At 51.1% G+C, this 18,642-nt stretch overlaps 1 protein-coding gene across 1 annotated transcript in view; it reads left to right on the forward strand.

Moving 5' to 3' along the window:
• GRIK3 (glutamate ionotropic receptor kainate type subunit 3) overlaps positions 1-18,078 on the forward strand; it is a 239,172-nt gene extending 221,094 nt beyond the window's left edge. The window contains exons 14-16 of the mRNA XM_001111351.5: positions 7,307-7,529; positions 8,394-8,644; positions 11,569-18,078. Of these exons, the coding sequence (XP_001111351.4) occupies positions 7,307-7,529; positions 8,394-8,644; positions 11,569-11,763 (669 nt within the window). The 3' untranslated portion in view covers positions 11,764-18,078. The remainder of the gene's footprint in view (positions 1-7,306; positions 7,530-8,393; positions 8,645-11,568) is intronic.
• The last annotated feature ends 564 nt before the right edge of the window (positions 18,079-18,642 follow it).

Consider the following 18,642-nt stretch of genomic DNA (forward strand, 5'->3'; position numbering starts at 1 on the left):
TTTGCAGGTTAGAGCTGGAAGGAGACCTGAGATTAACCTAGAGAAACAGGCCCAGCCCATTATCACACAGCAGATCAGTGGTGGAGCCGGTTACAAGGTCAGACATTCTGTCTTCACGCACAGTGCCCTCCCCTACATCCACTCTAGGGTCTTCTCCTTGAGAGGTGGTCCTCCCCTGCCCGTGAGAGTCTATGGCAAGGCTGCACTACTGTTGAACAGGAGGCAGCTCCCGGAGGAGCCATCAGATGTCTGGGAGACATTGGCAAAGTCAACAATAACAGTAACACTTAATGAACACTTACTTTGTGCCAGGCACCATTCCAAATACTTTACCTGTATTTGTTTATTACATCCTCAATAACAGCCCTGGAAGGTAGATTATTATAATCATCTCCATTTGACACATGATGAAAGGAAGACCCAGAGAGGCTAACTGACTTGCCTAAAGTCCCACAGCTAGTGAAATGCAGAGCTGGAATTTGAACCCAAGCAGCCTGGCTCTAGTACCTATGCTCTTGGTCACTGTGTTCATATGGCTTCTCTAAGGACCCAGCCACAGTCCTCAGGAGGCAGTTGGGGAAAAGTGAAGCCACAGTCAGTTGACCACATACGCAGCCCTGCACAGTCCTGGCACGTCGTAGTTGCTCTAATAATACATGTTGAGTGGATGCTGTTGTTGAGTGAAAGGATGGGATTTAAAGATGGCAGTAGCCAAGTGGCACAAGTGCAGGAGACAATATCAAGGACTAAGAACCAAGTGGGCAGCCTGTATTGAAGGTCCAGAGTGCAGGACAGATGAACTTGATTTCTGTGGTTAGTATGTTCCTGGTTAAGCAGCACACAGTCTTTAAAAACTCCCTGACTGAGAGTAGAACTCACAAGGGAGAGAAAACCTGTTTCTGTCCGAAGACAACAGCAGCAGGAAGCGGGACGCTGGGCTCTCGGGGGTCTCTCGATCCCTTGCCCCCACCCTGCAGCCCCATCATTCCAAAGGAAATTTCATTTGAAGAGTTGTCAGGGAGCAGCAGACATCACAAACAGTGTCTCCTGTGTTGTCCTTCCTCCGTCTTGGAAGATAAAAATTAATTAGGAGATGAAAAAGGAGGCCTTTGAAAGCACTGTTTGGCTGTAAAAATATGTAGGCAAAATGTAAAGGAGAACATTGCGAAAGCGTGTTCTTTGCAGGGAAGGCCACACAGCTTTGATGAGAGAGGAAGTTGGAAGACAGCTTCTCCAACCACTTAGACCTTTTTCAGTGCTGGGGGTGAGGGAGCACCTAACAGGTGAGAGGGATAGTGGCTTAGGGAAGGAGTGGGAACTAGGGGCCCGAGAATGTCAGGTTACCTGGGCCCGTGGCCATTGTCAGGCCCCCCTCCTTGCACAGCTTCAGTCCTAGCATCTGACCTGGGCATGCTCTCAGAGAGGTCACCCGGCCCACCCCCTGCCTCCCAGCTACATGACAGACCCTTCCCTGAGCTGGAGGGCCTAGGAATATGCTCCCCAAACTCAGCTTCCAGCTTCTCCTGACCCATCTGCTGGCCTCTCTCACATACAGCCTTAGCCCTGCCTTCAAGCAGAAGCAGGTAGGGGGACCAAAACATAATGCCCAGGCAAAATTCAGTGTGGTGCCGCCTGTCGTCATCAAGTTACATCAGTTTTAAAGTCAGACAGACCAGGATTTGAGTCTGGGGTGATGTCTCTGCTGGTGACCTTAGCCAAGTCACTTCACTTCTCTGGGCTTCCATATGCTCCCCTGTATGACATAGATACTTATTTTCACCATGCAGCAATTGGCAAGAGGGTTCAGTGAGCTCCTGTATGTACAGTGGTTAGCTCAGAGCCAGGCATACAGGAGGACTTAGGTCAAAGGCTTTCTCTTCTGCAGAGCCCTCCGGTTGGCTGAACACAAGCCAGAGAAGCAGGCTGGACACTTTCCTCTTGCCCCGAATTTCCCTCCTGGGGCAGATTACTTAACTGGAGCACACTGGAGATGACCAGCTAATGGGCACCCACTTTGTGGAGCTCTTGAGATTATTAAATGGGATAATTCGTGTATTTACCTCACAGCATTACCTGGCACAAAGTAGGCATGCAGTGAATGCTAACTTTTTATTGTTTATTGTTGCAGACTGGTGATATACAGGCCTGTGCAGCCCATAGACATGATTTGGAGGGGCCACACATTGCTTATTAATATATGCATATTTTTTAAAAGCATCAATTGCAGGAGTTCTCAGCAGCTGAGAGGCAATGTTTATCTCCAGTTTACAGACTCCCACCCAGCCTTCTTTAGTTACTTCAATACCCAGCCTGGCCCCTGTCGGCATTTGAGTTTTTACCCCGTTAAGTGCCGTAGCCACTCAGCACTATAGAGAATTTTCTCCCCAGTTTCTAGATGAGAAAACTGGGCCTTAAGGAGAATTAAGGAGCCTTAAAGGAAAAGAGTGACTCCGGCCACCTATGGAGCCTTAGAGGCGGGCTCTGTATTCAACACTTCACACCCTTTGTCTTGTTCAATGTTCACGATCACCCTAAGTAGCAGGTACTCTTACAACACCCGTTTTACAGATATGGAAAGTGAAGCTCAGAGAGGTGACGTCGCTTGTCTGTGGTCACAGAAGGAGCAGGCATTTGAGTCCAAGCTCGTGTGACCCCAGAGTGTAGTAGAGCTGACCCCTCTCACTACCTCCACCCCCAGCCTGCAGTCCCCCACAAGCAAGCCTCAGGCATGTGCAGCCAACAGGGTCCGCTGCCAGGATCGGGGGTGAGCAAGGAGCTAGACTGTCCTTAACAGGGGGACTGTAGCAGCGGGCAGAGGCAGTGGACTCCAAAGAGGCCTCCTGTCTCCATAGAAATGACCCAAGAGAAATGATTAACTGCTCAAGTCCATGGATCCAGTAAGGCCAAAGATTCCACACTCAGAGATAAGAAAGCCATTTAATATGGAAAAAGGTCTCCTTTCCAGGATGGAAAACACCCAAGGTCTTGTATGCAATCCCATCGCTACTGCATCTCTGCACACATTCCCTGAAACTCAGCTCCCTTTTGAATTGCTATATATATATGTAGACTTATATACATTCTCTTGTACAGAAATGTTAAATTCTCAAGATTAAGTATCTTCAGTCAGGGAAAATCAATTTGTTTCTTTGAGGAGGCTGGAATTGAAAGTCGTGAGCCTGGAATTTACTTTCTTGCCAATTTTACTGATAAAAAAAGCATCTCTGTCCTGGCACACCGCCGTGTATTGGTTGTTCCAGATGATTCCATTAGTTGATTTGGGTGACTAGCCCTGAAACAATCCTTAGTAAGGTTCTCTCCAGGGCCAGGACAGGCAGGACGACACAGGAGCTGTAGGTATGTGGGACTTTATTCCCTGGGGTGGTGATGATAGCTGTGGCCAGTGATGGCAACTCAGGCCTGTGATGGCAACTCTTCCAGAGATGGGAGAGAGGAACCTGGGGGTCCATGAAGGGCCCTGGATTTATCTATCCCTGCTTAGATATGCCAGAAGGAACCCTTTCAGGGTTGTGCCCCAGAATCACTGAACTACTCAAGGACAGAAGGACAGCACTTAAGGGGAAGCAGAGACCATGTGCAGATGAGGTTGAGAATGGGGGCCCCAAGGTAGAAGACGAGGGCAGTGGGGACCATTCTAGGAAAGCAGATTTCAGACACATCTACCTGAAGGTGATGGAGATAATAATTTAGTTGGTACTGGAGCCAGGAGTCTCTTAAAATTAACGTCACAGCCAGCTTCATGCCTTGTTTTCACCTTCCATCTCCACTGGCCCAAGCTCTCTGTTGTCCTTTCCCATCTTCCTCATTCAGTTCCTTTACCCACTGGTGCCTTTCTTGTGTCTTTCCTCAGAGCTCATCTGCCTCAACACTCCCTTCAGCCCCCAACCGAATTTTCTGTCTCCATCTATGGTGTTGTGTTACTGGAAAGAGCATATGGTTTGGTGTCAGGCAGGCCTGTATATAAGAGGAATAAAGTGTTGGGGTATGGGGAGGATACAAGGAGGAGTTTAGAGAAAGAGAAGTTCTTAACCCATTCTGAGACAGAAGGAGTAGGTGGGGCTTCCTGAGTGATTCATTGTCAAGTTACTTTTCTAAGGACTTGAGATTTATTGGATGGATGACTGAGAGGGTGGATGACATGGGAGAGTGAGTGGGTAAGATGGGTGAGGAGGAGAAAGGGATGGATGATTGGGGGATGGATAGGTAGGTAAGAGAACAGATGGATGGATGGATAGATAGATGGTTGGATAGATAGTTAAATGGATGGATAGATAAGTAATAGGTGGATAGTCAGAGTAGTTGAATTAACTAGTGTGTAGATGGTATGGATGGTAGCATGATCAGATATGTTAGTGGATGGGTGGGTGAGTGGTTGGATGGATGGATGATGGGTGGGTGGATGGGTAGGTGGGTGGATGTGTAGGTGGGTGGATGGATGGATGGATGGATGGATGGATGGATGGATGGATCTATGGGTGAATGGATGGGTTGACGGGTGGATGGAAGGATAGATTAGATGGGCAGATACATTAGGAGGTCTGATTGCTTCATCTACCTTTGGTTCTCACCTCTAGTAGAAGAGGGAGAATTGGGAAAGCAGAAGAGACAAGGATGGAAAGGAGCTGAAGAGCCGCAATCACTGGAGGGAGAAAAGTATTTAGGTTCCAATAACCAGGATGGTAGAGTATCGGGAACATGTGTATCTGGCAAAGCAGGGATGACTGGACTAGGATACTTTGATTACAGGAATAGTTGGAATTGATGATTATTTGAAAAAGCAACTATATTGGGAGCAGAAGTCGCTTATGTGAGTATGTGGTTGAAAGGGTGTATAAGTTATCTATTGCTGCATACCAAATTACCTGAAACTTCATGTTTTAAAAGAACATTTGCTGTCTCACAGCTTGTGGGTCAGGAATCCAGGCAGTTTCACTGAGCCCTCTGGCTCAGGGTCCCTCATGGGGCTGTAGTCAAGGTGTTGGCTAATGCTACAGTTATTTTAAGGCATGTTTTCCAAGCTCACTGCATGCTTGTTGGCAGGACTCAGCTCCTCCCAGGTGATTGAACTAAAGGCTTCAGTTTTTCACTGATAGCTGGCCAGAGGCTGCCCTCTGTTTCTTGTCCTGGGAACCTCTCCATAGGGCAACTCACAACATGGCAGCCAGCTTCCATCAGAGTGAGACGAGCCAGAGAGAGTACCAGTCACAGTCTCTTGTAACCTAATTTTGGACATGACATCCCATTACTTTTGTGGGGAGTTAAAAGCAAGTCACTAGTTTCAGTCCACATTCAAGAAGAGGGGATTACACAAAGGTATGAATACCAGAGATGGGGATCACTAGGAGCTTTCTACAACAGGAGAATCTGGGGAGACAGCGAAATTGGAGGTGGAAGAATCTGCTTATCGGAAATTTTCCAGAAAATAAGAAACAACTGGGGAGGCAGAAGAGCTGAACATCAGGAAGATTTTTAAGGGCAAGAATATTGAGTGGGGCACAACCTGGGCCACAGGAAGCACTGAGGTGGAAGAATAGCTGGGGAGGTGGAAGAATAGCTGGGGAGGTGGGAGAGCAGAGAGCACAAAAGGCTTAGAGGCAGGGATTGCAGAGGTAAGAGAGTCCTGCAGAGCTGGAGTAGCTGGAGAGCAGCAATGGCTGAAAGAAGGGCAGGCTGAGGACCAGGAGGGGCTGGGAGAGGCCAGTGAAAGCTGCAGGCATCTGGGCCCTTTCATGCCTTTGGCTTTGGGGCAGGTAAATTTGTAGGTTGGGGAGTGACTGCTTATCTGTGAAGGTGCCCCCAGCCCTGTTCCCAGAGGAGGCATCACCGGCACTCAGCTGACAATGGTGCTCAGATGTAATTCCAAGGAGTCCTGCCTGTGGCTTTGGGGCCCCTTCCTGTTCCCACTGCTCTTCCTCAGGACATGTTTGGGTCTCTAGAAGCCAGTTTAGGAGGGCACAGCCCTTGCCAGAGCTAGGAAGCACCGGGAGAATAGAAAGTACACTTTCCTCCCAGGCTCCACAGCCCCCTCCCAGCAGGCACGGCTTCTTCCCCATCCCCCTGCCCATGCCCCAGTCCTGCGCCAGCCTTTTCAAGTGCACCCATGCCATCAGGCACACTGGAGCTGGGCCGGGTGCCAGTCAGACAGGCTGACATCACAGACAGGCACAGCTAGACTTGGAACCAGCCAGGCTCAGTGGGGCCTGCAGAGCCACCTGTTCCCCTGAGATCAGCCAGGGCAGGGTTGACCCCTGCTGGGAGCAGGCAGTTGGCAAAGCACTAAGTTCCCAAGAAATATCATGAATGCCATGCACCCTGGTCTGCAGTCTCCCCAGGCAGCAAGGGACACTCAGCCCTTGCCTTCCTCTCTCCTGGCCCCAGTAACCTCTCTGTGTCTCCCCAGGGCAGGCATAGCATCCTACCCCCTGGACCTGGTCTTAGGGATTCTGGTTTGCTCATGCAACAGTGTCCAGCCCAGGACCCTACAACCCTGAGCGCTGGTGCAGCTAAAGGGGGCTTGCAGACCACCTCCTCTGACTGCTCTTACTTTTTTCCCCCTCTGCAATTTGCACCCTGTTCCTTCCTCACAGTAATGAAGTAGAACATGTTTGAGGCAAAATCTTCCCCTGAAACAGGACATAAAAGAGGCCTCCATTGGTTGAAGCGAAAGGGGAGGCCCAGGACCCACTCATCTTTGCCCCAGTGAGCAGCCGTCTCTCTTCCTCCACCCTCACAGTGGTTTCTGTGAGGCAGGGCAGCTGAGGGGTTAGGGGTATGGACTCCGGAGCCAGATGGCCTGAGTTTGAAGCCTGACTTTGCTACTTAGTGCCTGGGTAAACTTAGGCAAGTGACTTAGCTGTGCCTCAGTCTTTTTATCTGTAAAATGGAGCTCATGATGGTACCTGCCTCCTGTGATCGCTGTGAAGAATCAACGAGTTAATGCAGGTAGAGCACTTAGAACAAAGCCTGAACGTGCTAACTTTTAATAAATTTTAGAGAAAGAAAATCCATGTTTAAAGTCAGTTTGAAGACCACTCGTGCCATGGTCAGGGTTTCCAGGACGCAGGCCTGAGTCTGCATTTCTGCTTTATCCCTCGCCGGCTGTGTGTTTGGGGACCTTTGCTCCCAGGGCCTCAATTTCTATATCGGAGCACCGTGTAGCACTCCCTTTCTCTGAAGACTGTAGACCGAGTTCAAGGCCCCAACCCCCGTTGAGCAGGATATGCAGTGCTTGGTCCCTGGTGTGGCTAGTAACAGTGTGTGCATCACCCCTTCCCTCGCGGCCCAGAAATCCAAGATCTCCACCTTCGAGAAGATGTGGGCCTTCATGAGCAGCAAGCCCTCGGCGCTGGTGAAGAACAACGAGGAGGGCATCCAGAGGGCCCTGACGGCCGACTACGCGCTGCTCATGGAGTCCACCACCATCGAGTACGTCACGCAGAGGAACTGCAACCTCACCCAGATTGGGGGACTCATTGACTCCAAGGGCTACGGCATCGGCACGCCCATGGGTGAGCAAGGGGCTGCGTGTGGGAGGGGCAGGGGTGTGGGCAGAGGGGGAGCTCCACCCCCGTGTCCACTCACGCTCCCTCTCGCAGCTCATTCCATGGGGCTGATAAAGGTGACATTTTCTTTTTCTCCCTTTTCTTTTCTTTCTTTTTTTCTTTTCTTTTTTTTTTTTTAAGGCGGAGTTTCACTCTTGTTGCCCAGGCTGGAGTGCAGTGGCATGACCTTGGTTCACCGCAACCTCCGCCTCCTGGGTTCAAGTGATTCTCCTGCCTCAACCTCCCGAGTATCTGGGATTACAGGCATGCGCCACCATGCCTGGCTAATTTTGTATTTTTAGTAGAGATGGGGTTTCTCCATGTTGGTCGGGCTGGTCTTGAACTCCCGACCTCAGGTGATCTGCCCGCCTTGGCCTCCCGAAGTGCTGGAATTACAAGTGTGAGCCACCGCGCCCGGACATAGGTGACATTTTCTCAGCCCAGAAGCAGAGGGATGGAGCTGCATGCCTTTTGAGGGTGGCCCTGACCTAAGCAATGAGAGCTGGGACAGACATAAGGTTCAGGGACAGTTCCCAGAGGCCGTTCCTGCCTTCCCTCTCCTGCCCCTGCTGACGCAGCTCAGGGGCACTGGGCCTTCAGGGAGCCCACAGGGACTGATACACAATGGGTACGACCTCCCTGCTCAAACAGGACATTTCCACCCACCCAGATACCATGTGTTGATTTAAAGAGGACTCACAGGGATAGGGCCCCCCTTTTATGAGCTGATCCAGAGGGCTAGTGGTGGTGGCCTGACCAGGGTGTTGGGAGGGCCAAACACAGCATGGGCCACACGCCACTGATGGCTAGGGGTCCCTTCTCCCTGCTCAGGCTCCCCATACCGGGACAAGATCACCATCGCCATCCTGCAGCTTCAGGAGGAGGACAAGCTGCACATCATGAAGGAGAAATGGTGGCGGGGCAGTGGGTGCCCTGAGGAGGAAAACAAAGAGGCCAGCGCCCTGGGGATCCAGAAGATCGGGGGCATCTTCATTGTCCTGGCCGCCGGGCTGGTCCTCTCTGTGCTGGTGGCCGTGGGCGAGTTTGTATACAAGCTCCGCAAAACAGCAGAGAGAGAGCAGGTAAGCCTTAGAGCTTGGAGCCTGCACAGGACGTGGAAGGAGATCCACGCTGACTTCACCCCTCTATGTGCCAGGCACACAATAGTGTCTCATCGCAGCCTCACAACAGCTCACCCTGTATCCAGTGGGCCAGCAAGCCCTGCCACTCTACCTCTGTCCTGACCTAGCACTTTTTTCCATCGCTGTTGCCCCACCCCAGGCCAAGCCCCATCACCTCCTGCCTGGACTATGCCGCAGCCTTCAAACTGGCCTTCCAGCCTCCACGGTTCCCCAGCACCATCCACAATTCACACAGCAACCGGTGCCTTGTTTAAAACTTAACTCAAACCATATCATTTTCCTGCATAAAACCCTCCAGGGTAATTGTTGAAGGTGGGTGATGGTTGCATAGTGGTTCATTATACCGTTCTCTCTACCTTTGCATATATTTGGAAATTTCCATAATCAAAAGTTTAAAAAGGAAAAGTTAACAGGGTTGGCCCAAGCATATAGACAGTAGAACTAGGCTCAAGCCTTCTGATTAATTCAAGCATGGTCGGGCAGTAGTTCTGGGTCCCAGTAGCAAATTAGAATCACAGGGAGAAAGTTTTCAAGTGCTAATGCTCTGGACTCACTCCCAGAGACTCTCTGTTTTAATTGGTCTGTGGTGGAGCCAGCATTGTGCTTTTACAAAAGCCTGCAGGGTGATTTAAATGTGTGCCTGAGTTAAGGGCCGCTGGGCGGGGGGCGGGGGGGGGGGGGGGGGAAGCACAACTCACAGAGAAGTTCAAAGAGATTGCAGTTAAGTTATATATAGAGGGGCCCATTATAAACAAGCAACTTACATATCCGTAAAAAACGAAATGGAATCCTCTATAACCAGCAAGCCTCAGTCAACAAAGAGGAGGGGAAAAGATAATACTCGATGTTGGAATTTGCAAGGGTGGAAGGGAAGGGACACTGTCCAGCATTGCTGAGGGAAGTCTATGCAGGTACTTTTCTGGAAGGCAACTTATGTTCAGAGTCTTCCACAGTATCCATACATTTTGGCCTATCAATTTCCACTTTTAGAAATGTACCATGTGTAAGTGGTCAAAGATAGACACGGTTTTATTTACAAGGAAATTTGCTGAAGTGTAAATTATAACACGAAAAGATGGCAGGGAGGGGTAAACACCTAAATGTCTAACAACAGAGAATGGTTCTCTGTTGATACAAAATTATGATACATCAAAAAAGAACAACAACCAAATTCTCTGAGAATTCCCATTACAGTTAAAAGGAGCTCCCGGCCGGGCGCGGTGGCTCACGCTTGTAATCCCAACACTTTGGGAGGCCGAGCCGAGCGGATCACAAAGTCAAGAGATCAAGACCATCCTGGCCAACACTGTGAAACCCCGTCACTACTAAAAACACAAAAATTAGCTGGGCATGGTGGCTTGCACCTGTAATCCCAGCTACTCAGGAGGCTGAGGCAGGAGAATCGCTTGAACCCAGGAGGCGGAGGTTGCAGTGAGCCAAGATTGGGCCACTGCACTCCAACCTGGAGACAGAGATTTCATCTCAGAAACACAGGAGCTACTCATTCCACCAAAAAGCCTAAAGGATCTATCTACTCCACTTCTCTGACCACCTCCTTCCCTCACTCTCTTCCCCTACTCTGCTCCACACACACTGGCCTCTTGTTCAGTCCTGAACACACCAAGCACATTTCTGCCTTAGGCCCTTTGCACATGCTGCTCCTGGAATGCTCCTCCCTCAGAGGGTATGTTCTTGACATCTTCTGGCCATTCTTGTTTCAGTTCCAATGTTACCTCCTCAAGTAGCCTTCATTACCTGCCCCCATTCCCAGTCCCTCTCTATCCCATTTCACTGCTTGATTCTCTTCCTAATAGCTATCACTGTCTGAAAGTATTTATTTGTTCATGTGTTCATTATCTGTTCCCTCCCATCGTTAGACTGCAAGCTCCCTGAGTGGTCTGCGACCTCATCCATCTTCTTCACTGCTGCATGCCTAACGCCTGGAGCAGTGCCTGGCACATAGTAGGGTCGCATTAAATATATGTGGAATGAAGAAAAGGAGGCAAGGAGGGATGACGTTCTGCATGTAGTAGGTGAGGAAAGGGAAGCCTGAAGGGGTCACAGCTGGTAGGAGGCAGAGCAAGAATTCAAAGCCTAGTCCCCTGCACACAAGTGACCTGGTGCTAGTGCCCTGGCCTCACTGGGTAAGTTGAGCTATCAACAGCCCCCACTGCCTTCCATGCAAGCTGCAGAACAACCTCTGGAAGCCACCATCATCAGATACCTGTGGGAAATGCTGCGCTCCTGCTGTCCCTCTTGGCTCTGTGCAGGGACCCAGGCCAGAAGGAGGTCCCTGACACCCAACAGCCCTACAGGGACCTGCCTCCCAGTTTCCCACCTCAAGAAACATGTGCTGAACTTCCCTGAGTGAGAAGATACTGATTCTTCCCCTTAGTTGGAAGCCCTTCCAGGAGAAAGTTTATCCATTCATTCGTCAAATGTTTCTTCAGTCCTGACCCTGGGCCAGAGCTAGTGCTTTGGTCAGGGCTCGGGAGTTGGGCTCATGGGGATAAAACTGGCTGGTTCCTGCCCTCTGAGTCCAGTGAAGAAAAACGGCATAGGTAAACCAGAGCTCCTCAGACGTTAATGTGCATGCCATTTAGAACCTCAGTTTGCTCATGTGTAAGTGAGGTTAAGATGATGCCTCACCTACCTTAGTCTCCAAATAAGAATGTCAGGTTTCGTAGACTGCTGCACAAACTAATCACCTTACAGGTGGCAGAGGGATGGGTGGGGTGAAGGTATGAGAAAGATGGGTAGCCTTAGCACAGACTCTGGGAGGAAGGGGCAGAACTGGCTGGAGTTACAGGGCCGGGCATCACTCTGTGCCCCTATTCCGACCCCTCTCCTCCACCCTTCTGCAGCGTTCCTTCTGCAGCACCGTGGCCGATGAGATCCGTTTCTCCCTCACCTGCCAACGTCGAGTCAAGCACAAGCCGCAGCCTCCCATGATGGTCAAGACTGACGCCGTCATCAACATGCACACATTCAATGACCGCCGGCTTCCCGGCAAGGACAGCATGGCCTGCAGCACATCCTTAGCCCCTGTGTTCCCCTAGGCACTGCTGGGGTGGGGACCACAGGCCTGGGGGCTGGGCAGAGGAAAGCAAAGGAGATTGGAAGGAACGTTCCCTGTCCTCACACTGGGCTTGGGGACCAGAGCTGCCACCTGCCTGTTGGGCCAGAAGCCTCCTGCCCTTACCTGCCAGGAAGCCAACAGGCTCTCAGGCCAGCTGCTTGGGCTTCGTCCTCCTCAGATCTTCTGTGGGTTTCTAAAGCTGCCAGCCGAGATAGCCAAGGCCAAAGGAAGCACATGCCTCTCTCAGGCCAAACTCACCCGCCCCTCTACTCTCCTCCAGAGTCAGAAGTTTCTGCCATGGCCCTGCAGAGGCCACAGAAAATGGAAGACATCTCTTATGTTACCATTTCTTCCCCAAGAGCCCAGGCCTCCGTCAGTTGACCATGAGGCCAGAGACACAAGCCTTTGGCGCCTTAAGGAAGTTCTAGCATGGCTGCCAATGGGAGTTCATGGTGAGGGATGCCCATCCCATATGCCTGGGCAGAAGGAAGACTTCATCCCTCTGAGGCTGTTCACATGGTCCTGATCTTCTGGACTTGGCACCACCCCTGGCAGCCCCTGTTTTGGCAGAGTTGAAGACAGAGTCACACGGGGAAAAGAGGAGCTTGGGGTATGGGAGAGAAGAGAATGCACAAACAGAAGTCGCCATTTTGGATTCTTATGGACAATGACCCAGTGGTTCCTAATGCTCTAGGAGGTCTCTAAGAATATAAGTGGGGAGTGGCCACAGAAAATTCTTCTCGGCTTTCTGGCCAGAGGAGAGAAGACCCCCTGAATCTCTAACAAAGGATGCCCAAAGACTCAGCCGATATTTGAAGCCCAGCAGAGGAAAAGCAGATTCAACGGAAGTCCCACCAGCTCTTGTGCCAATGGATCTCACCTTCCTGGTTAGCAAGTTGTTATCTAAACCCTGTTCGCATTTGGAAACCTGGGCTCTTTGCCATCTTCTCATCAACAATTCCCCATTCCTAGCTGGTTACCCTTGGCCTTCCTCTGTCTTTTTGAAAGAAAAGAGTTGATTGAAGTGAAAGTCAAGTTGCCCCTCCTCAAAAAGGAGTCAGTGTCCTACTACACAGGCTAACTTGGGGCTAGGTGGGGAAAACCAGAAGGGACCAAAAGAGCTTCTGGTCTCCTAGACTTACCAAATGTAGAGATGCTCCCCAGAAAAAGAAAGTTTCTAGGGACATAATATCATAGCTGGCAGAGGCCCCAAGGGTGGGGAGGAAGAAGCTGCCTCCTGGAGAATTAACCAAAGACCCCACACAGAGACACGAGGCCATCCTGGCCCCTTGTCTGTTGTCCAGAGCAACTGTGACCTTGTGGGGCTTGGGGAAGACAGCAGAGAAGTAGCAGCAGGTTGGGGACCAGCCAGGGGGTGGACCAGATGATCTATGAGTTCCAGCTTGCTGTGACGAATGCTCTAGAGGTCTGTAACTTTAAGAGTCTTGGAAAAGAATGAGACATGAAGGATTAGGAACAAAGTGTCCTTAAAGAGAACACGATGGGCCAGCAGGTTTGCCATGGCCAAGGATGGAGGGCAGGCTTTGAACAGTGCAGGGAGGTTCTGGGGATTCTGGATGAGAACTGGGGTACACCAGCCACTCCACTCCCACCTCTGTCCCGTGCTGCTTGGGAAGCCCGGTTAGGGAAGAGCTACATTTGGATCTCAAGGGCTTTCTCATCTGGGTGAAGGGTAATCTCTAGCAAAGCAGGAGACCACAGTGGGCTCATGTGATAAACACTGTCCCTCTTCCTGACTGTGAACTGCAGGGCCAAACCAGCGGGTGCCCAAAATCCCAGCAGTTCTGGCTGGCTATGTGCATTGGACGAGGGAGAGGAGGGCTAGACACACACCAAAGCCCCATGCATGTAATGTTAGGAAAAGCCATGCTGTCATAAGCTTCAGGGTACCGAGGGCGTGTGCATGTGTGTCTGTGTCTTTGTGTTTGTATGTGTGAATTTCAGGGGCTGGGGCACAGGACAGATCTGGACATATAACATAGTCCAGGCCATGAAATAATAGGTGAATCCTTGGGGATCTGATGTGTGCATATGCGTGTGTATGTGTATCTGAGTGAGTTGGGGACGAGGGAGACAATCTGGGTGAGCAGCAAGGCCCCATATATGTAAAAACCAGAGAAGCCATGTCATGTTGGGGCCCTGGTGAGTATGCATATGTAAGCATGCATGCACACGTGTGTGCATGCTGGTGTGTGTGTGTGCATATGTACACTGAATGGCATAGGATGAAGGACAGGATCATAACTGCAGCTAGCCAAATATGCATAAAAGGAGAAGCCATGTCACTAAGGGGTCCGTGTGCGAGTGCATGTGCACACATGTGTACAGGCATGTGTGCACAGTGGGAAGCAGGGGGAAGGCCAAGACCAGAGAGTTGTGTGACATGGGTCAATGCGTGCTGTAGATAAGAAGTCATGTGGAGTTGAAGTTTCCGAGTGTATGCGGGACACACACATATGTTCCAGGTCACGGTGGAAGCAGAGACAGACAATCAGGAAGGCCAGGCACCAGGGTCTGTTTGCACTTCTGTCATGGGAGAGATCATTTGTCACAGAGAGTCACCAAGGTTGCATGGGCACACTTGCCAGGAGATGGGGGCGCAACCCTTCGGGGGCTCATGGTGCTGATGCCTTTGCTGTAGACATCATGTCCTGTTTGAAGGGAAAACTTTTTTTTGTAATTCCCAGGTAACAGGATTCTAATGAAGGTATTTGCCAATTTGCTGTCAGCAAACACAATCATTAACCACCGTCTTATTTTGTCCAGTACAGTTTCATAGCACGTGCCTCATTCTTGCTCTTGTCTCACACATGTGTTGTGTGCGTGATGCTACATGAGCATGTTCTTCTGAGGCTATGCATATATGTGGATTGTGACAGGAGGAAGAAGTGGTGAGAATTTTTATAAAAGGAACAAAGAATAGTGGATAAATAGAGGCACAATTCAATTAGAGAAATCCCCCAAAAGGTACGGACTGGTCTTTAGACTCCTGTGTGGAAGCAGGAGGGCACGCTGCCTCATCTCCTCTCCCGTGCAAGCCTGGCATCCTGAGGTTCAAGTGTTGTCAGTGTGGCTGTTATTCGACTTCTGGTCAATGTCCTGCGTTTGTCCTACAGACCAGCCTAGTATTAAAAGTGCAGTGGGGACCACTGCTGCCCAAGCATGAGCTCTGTCCGGGGGGACTGAAAGTGATGCTACATCTGTGAGGGGGAATGGAGTAGGAAAGTGTTTCCAGTGAGGCAGATCTGGTGTTTTTTTAAGTTTAGGTCTGTCCTGCCAGTGGGCATGGAGCTGAGCTGGGGCAGTTGCATACGTGTGTGTGTGTATGTGTGTGTATGCACGTGTAGTGTGTGTGCACACACAGGCACTGAGAGGTGATGGGAAACATGAAAGCTTGTTTGGATGGAGCATAAGATGGAATCTGCCTGAACAGATACTGGACTGCCCCTGCGTGGTGCCACATGCCAGCCCTGAACAGAAGAATGTCCCCACCTCATCCCCAAATGCCAGTGCCTCCTCTTCACCTGCTCAAGCTGGCCAAGTTGAGGGACAGTGGTAAGAAGACACTGACCCCACCACCCCTGCTGAAGCCCTGAGGCTTAAGGACAGTGAGCCCTCCCGATCACTCTCCACTTGTCCTGCTGCTGGTTTCTCTGCTCTGGACAGAAGAAAATCCTGAGAGCGTTGTCAGTGTTCAGGTGGCCCCATGCTGCAAGAGTCTCTCGAGAGGGGAGATGCCACCTTGGCCAATGTGCTGACTTTGAGTGTCTGAGGGGTAAGAGGGCCACCCCCTCCTCACAGCCAAGACTCTGTCTAAGCTGGAAGCACAATCTGGCTCCACCCCCAATCCCTGCCATGCCCCAGGCCCTGGAAAATGGGAATCCTGGCCCAGGCCAGGGGAAAGGGCCAAACGGGTTAGAAATTGCTCCCTCTCCACCAGGTGTGCGCTCACCAAGAACAATCAAAAGCTCCCTTTCTGCCTACTTTTCCAGGGATGGTGGGTCTGTGGGGTGGGTCACAGCTTCCGCTTCGTCACTCAGCTTGAAGTTGGTCCCTCCCTGACCCACTCCCAGCTACATGCACAAACATCTGAAAGTAGGCTGGCCTCTGTGGCTCACATCTGGAATGTTCCTGTGTGGATACCCATCTGCAAAGGGGCTAGAGGTTTGAACAAACAGCTGCATGGACTTATCATCTGGGATGGGCCCAGCCCCATGGACAGATACAAGAAATAAGCCCAACTCTGTGGGCAGGTCTCTGGATTAGACACATCTGGAAGTTGCAGGTCAGGTGGACACATCTGGAAGGGGCCCGGCTGCTGGCCACCATGGAAGGGCCGTGCCCTCTGTCCCCATGGCAGTTTAAAGCAAGCCCTCCCTTCAGTCCTGAATTTGCCCTGGAGTTAAAATTTCAGAGCTGAGGTCGTACATGAAGTCACAAAACTTTTAGGTAGAAGGTTAATGTTCTGTACAATATATATATGAATGTAAAATATATATATATACTGTATATATATATATATGCACAGTGTATATATGACCTGTAGCCCATGTGTATACAACCCTTTCCTGCACGTCTGCACACAGAGTGTACATAACCCAGCCAGCATGGGTGGGGACCAGGTGAGAGATGGGGGCTGCAGCAGCAAAGTCTGGGACGGAGGTCTCAGAGAGCCCCTTGGGGTGAGGAAGGCCCTCCACACATCAGAGCTCCAGACCCTGAAGAAGAGGGCAGAGCTCCATGGTGCTGCCAGGTGAGTCCTGCACCGCCAGGGCCTCCTGTGGGAGGGGCAGGATTGGCCAACGGACCTCATCTCCATCCGAGCCTGTCTGAGGCAGGACAGCCGGGTGTGTCTGAGAAGCAATGTCATGCTAGTACTCAGCCCCTGTGCCAATATTACATTCTAGTTCCGGGGCAGTTCGTCAGGAGCAGAAGAGCTGGGAAAGAGCAGACCACTCCCCAGGCGTGTTCTCACACCTGCCTGCAGAATCGCAGGTAGGTTTCAGGCTCCACCTAGGATACCCTAGAAGGTGGGGCTAGTCTCGGTAGCAAAAGCCTCTGCCTCTGATTCTCACCCACTTGCAGAAGCAGTCACAACTTGCACACAACACAGCTCACAGCTAGGGAAAGCACCTGTTAAAGAGAATGCCCCCAGGGCATGGCCAGCATGCTGATACAGTGTTCCCATGCCCCTGTTATTGATCCTGTCCTCCTGCCTTCTAGAACAGTGGACCTCACATCACCTCCCAGATTGTCTCCATTTTATGAATCAAAACTCTGAGGCCTCCAGACATGAAGAAGCAGCCATAGATTCAGTCAAATGCCAGCCAAGGGTTTGCCTCACCTCAGACAACCTCCCCAGCCCCATTTGACCCAGAGACCAGCTGCCAGGGAGTGACCTCAGAGCCAGAGAGGTGAAAGATGAGAGGCAAGAAGGTAGCTCCTAGCCTAGCACGGGCCAGGCTCCATCTATCTGCCCTTCTGTCCCCTGCGGCATCCTGGCAGGGCAGCTGGCAGAGTGCCCCCTCCCCAGGAGGCTGCAGACCTCTGTCCCTGGCTCACCCAGATCGGTCTGTTCTCTGCAGTTCCATTCCTTTAGCCTCTTTTGCAGGTCTGAGCATCTCTGGAGCATGCAGGGGAGGAGATATCTGAAGTGGGCTTCCGTGCAGTCAGCAGCCTGCCCCAGCTTCGGCCTCGGGTGTCAGGCTGGTCTGCACTGAACTCTGGGTCTGCCTCTGGGGCCCTGACCAAGCACGCCTGACTCCAGCCCCATGAGGAGCATCCCGTCTTGGTTCCATAGGAATCATGGGCCCTCTTACCACTGTGCGTCAAGCCCCCATCCCATCTCTGCCTGGGCCGACTTCCTGGTTGGGCCTCCCATGGTAGGGGCCTCAGTTCCCAGGCTCTGGGCTGAGCCCCCAGGCAGCACCATGGGCCTCTGAGACCCTAGACCTGTCCCACCACCCAGACCAGAGTGCCTGGAAGCCCCCTACTCCCACTCAACATGGTTCCCACACACTGGTCTCTGGGCCATTCAGGGGATGCCCTTTGTGGACATGCAGAATTTCTATGAATATAGTTTTTTGTAAACATTTTGTAACAATTTGGGTTTCATAGTAACTGTGTTACTTGCCAATCATTCTAGGCTGATGTAAATAAATTTCCAAACAAATCCGATTATTTTCCTTTTTAAGACACTGTGATATATCAAAGTGCACAGTTTGCTGTATGAAGTAATATGGTTTTAAATTTTAAATAAAATGTTTCTAGAAAACTGGGCTCCCTTGAGGTGTGTTTTCTGTTTCTCTTCTCTCCTTAGAACCAGAAGGTGCTGGACGATGAACTTTTGTCATCTTCCCCCAGGGATGACTGTGTCCCAGGCAAGAGACACTGGTGCCCAGCAGGCGGGTGGCTCCGGCCAGCCTCCTGGTTCAGACATTGAGGATGTAGGGTCTGTCCTTGGGACTGTCTGACCTCTATCTTCCCTTCCCTTGGCAACACCCCTCCCCAACTCATCTCCATCCACAAACTCCCTTGGGAGTTGCCACATACTTATTCATGTGGCCCCGTCCCTTTGGTCATAGCTGGTGAGGTCAGGTGGACACCTTATCCCAGCTTGGCCAGAGTCTCGCCTGAGCTTTTTCTGACTGGAAATGAGAAAGCTCTATGTCAGCTGCCCTTTGGAGCCGGAAACTGCTCATACAATCAGAGTTCAGGGCAGGGCGTTTCCAGCAGGAAGGGATTCAGTATGGAGGTTTATAAAACCAGTGGAAGAGATGAGGGAGCCTGGCCAACTCGGGCCTCCAGGAATGGCTCCCAGAATAATACAGAACTGACC

Source organism: Macaca mulatta, chromosome 1 (genome assembly GCF_049350105.2).
Source record: "Macaca mulatta isolate MMU2019108-1 chromosome 1, T2T-MMU8v2.0, whole genome shotgun sequence".
Lineage (NCBI taxonomy): Eukaryota > Metazoa > Chordata > Mammalia > Primates > Cercopithecidae > Macaca > Macaca mulatta.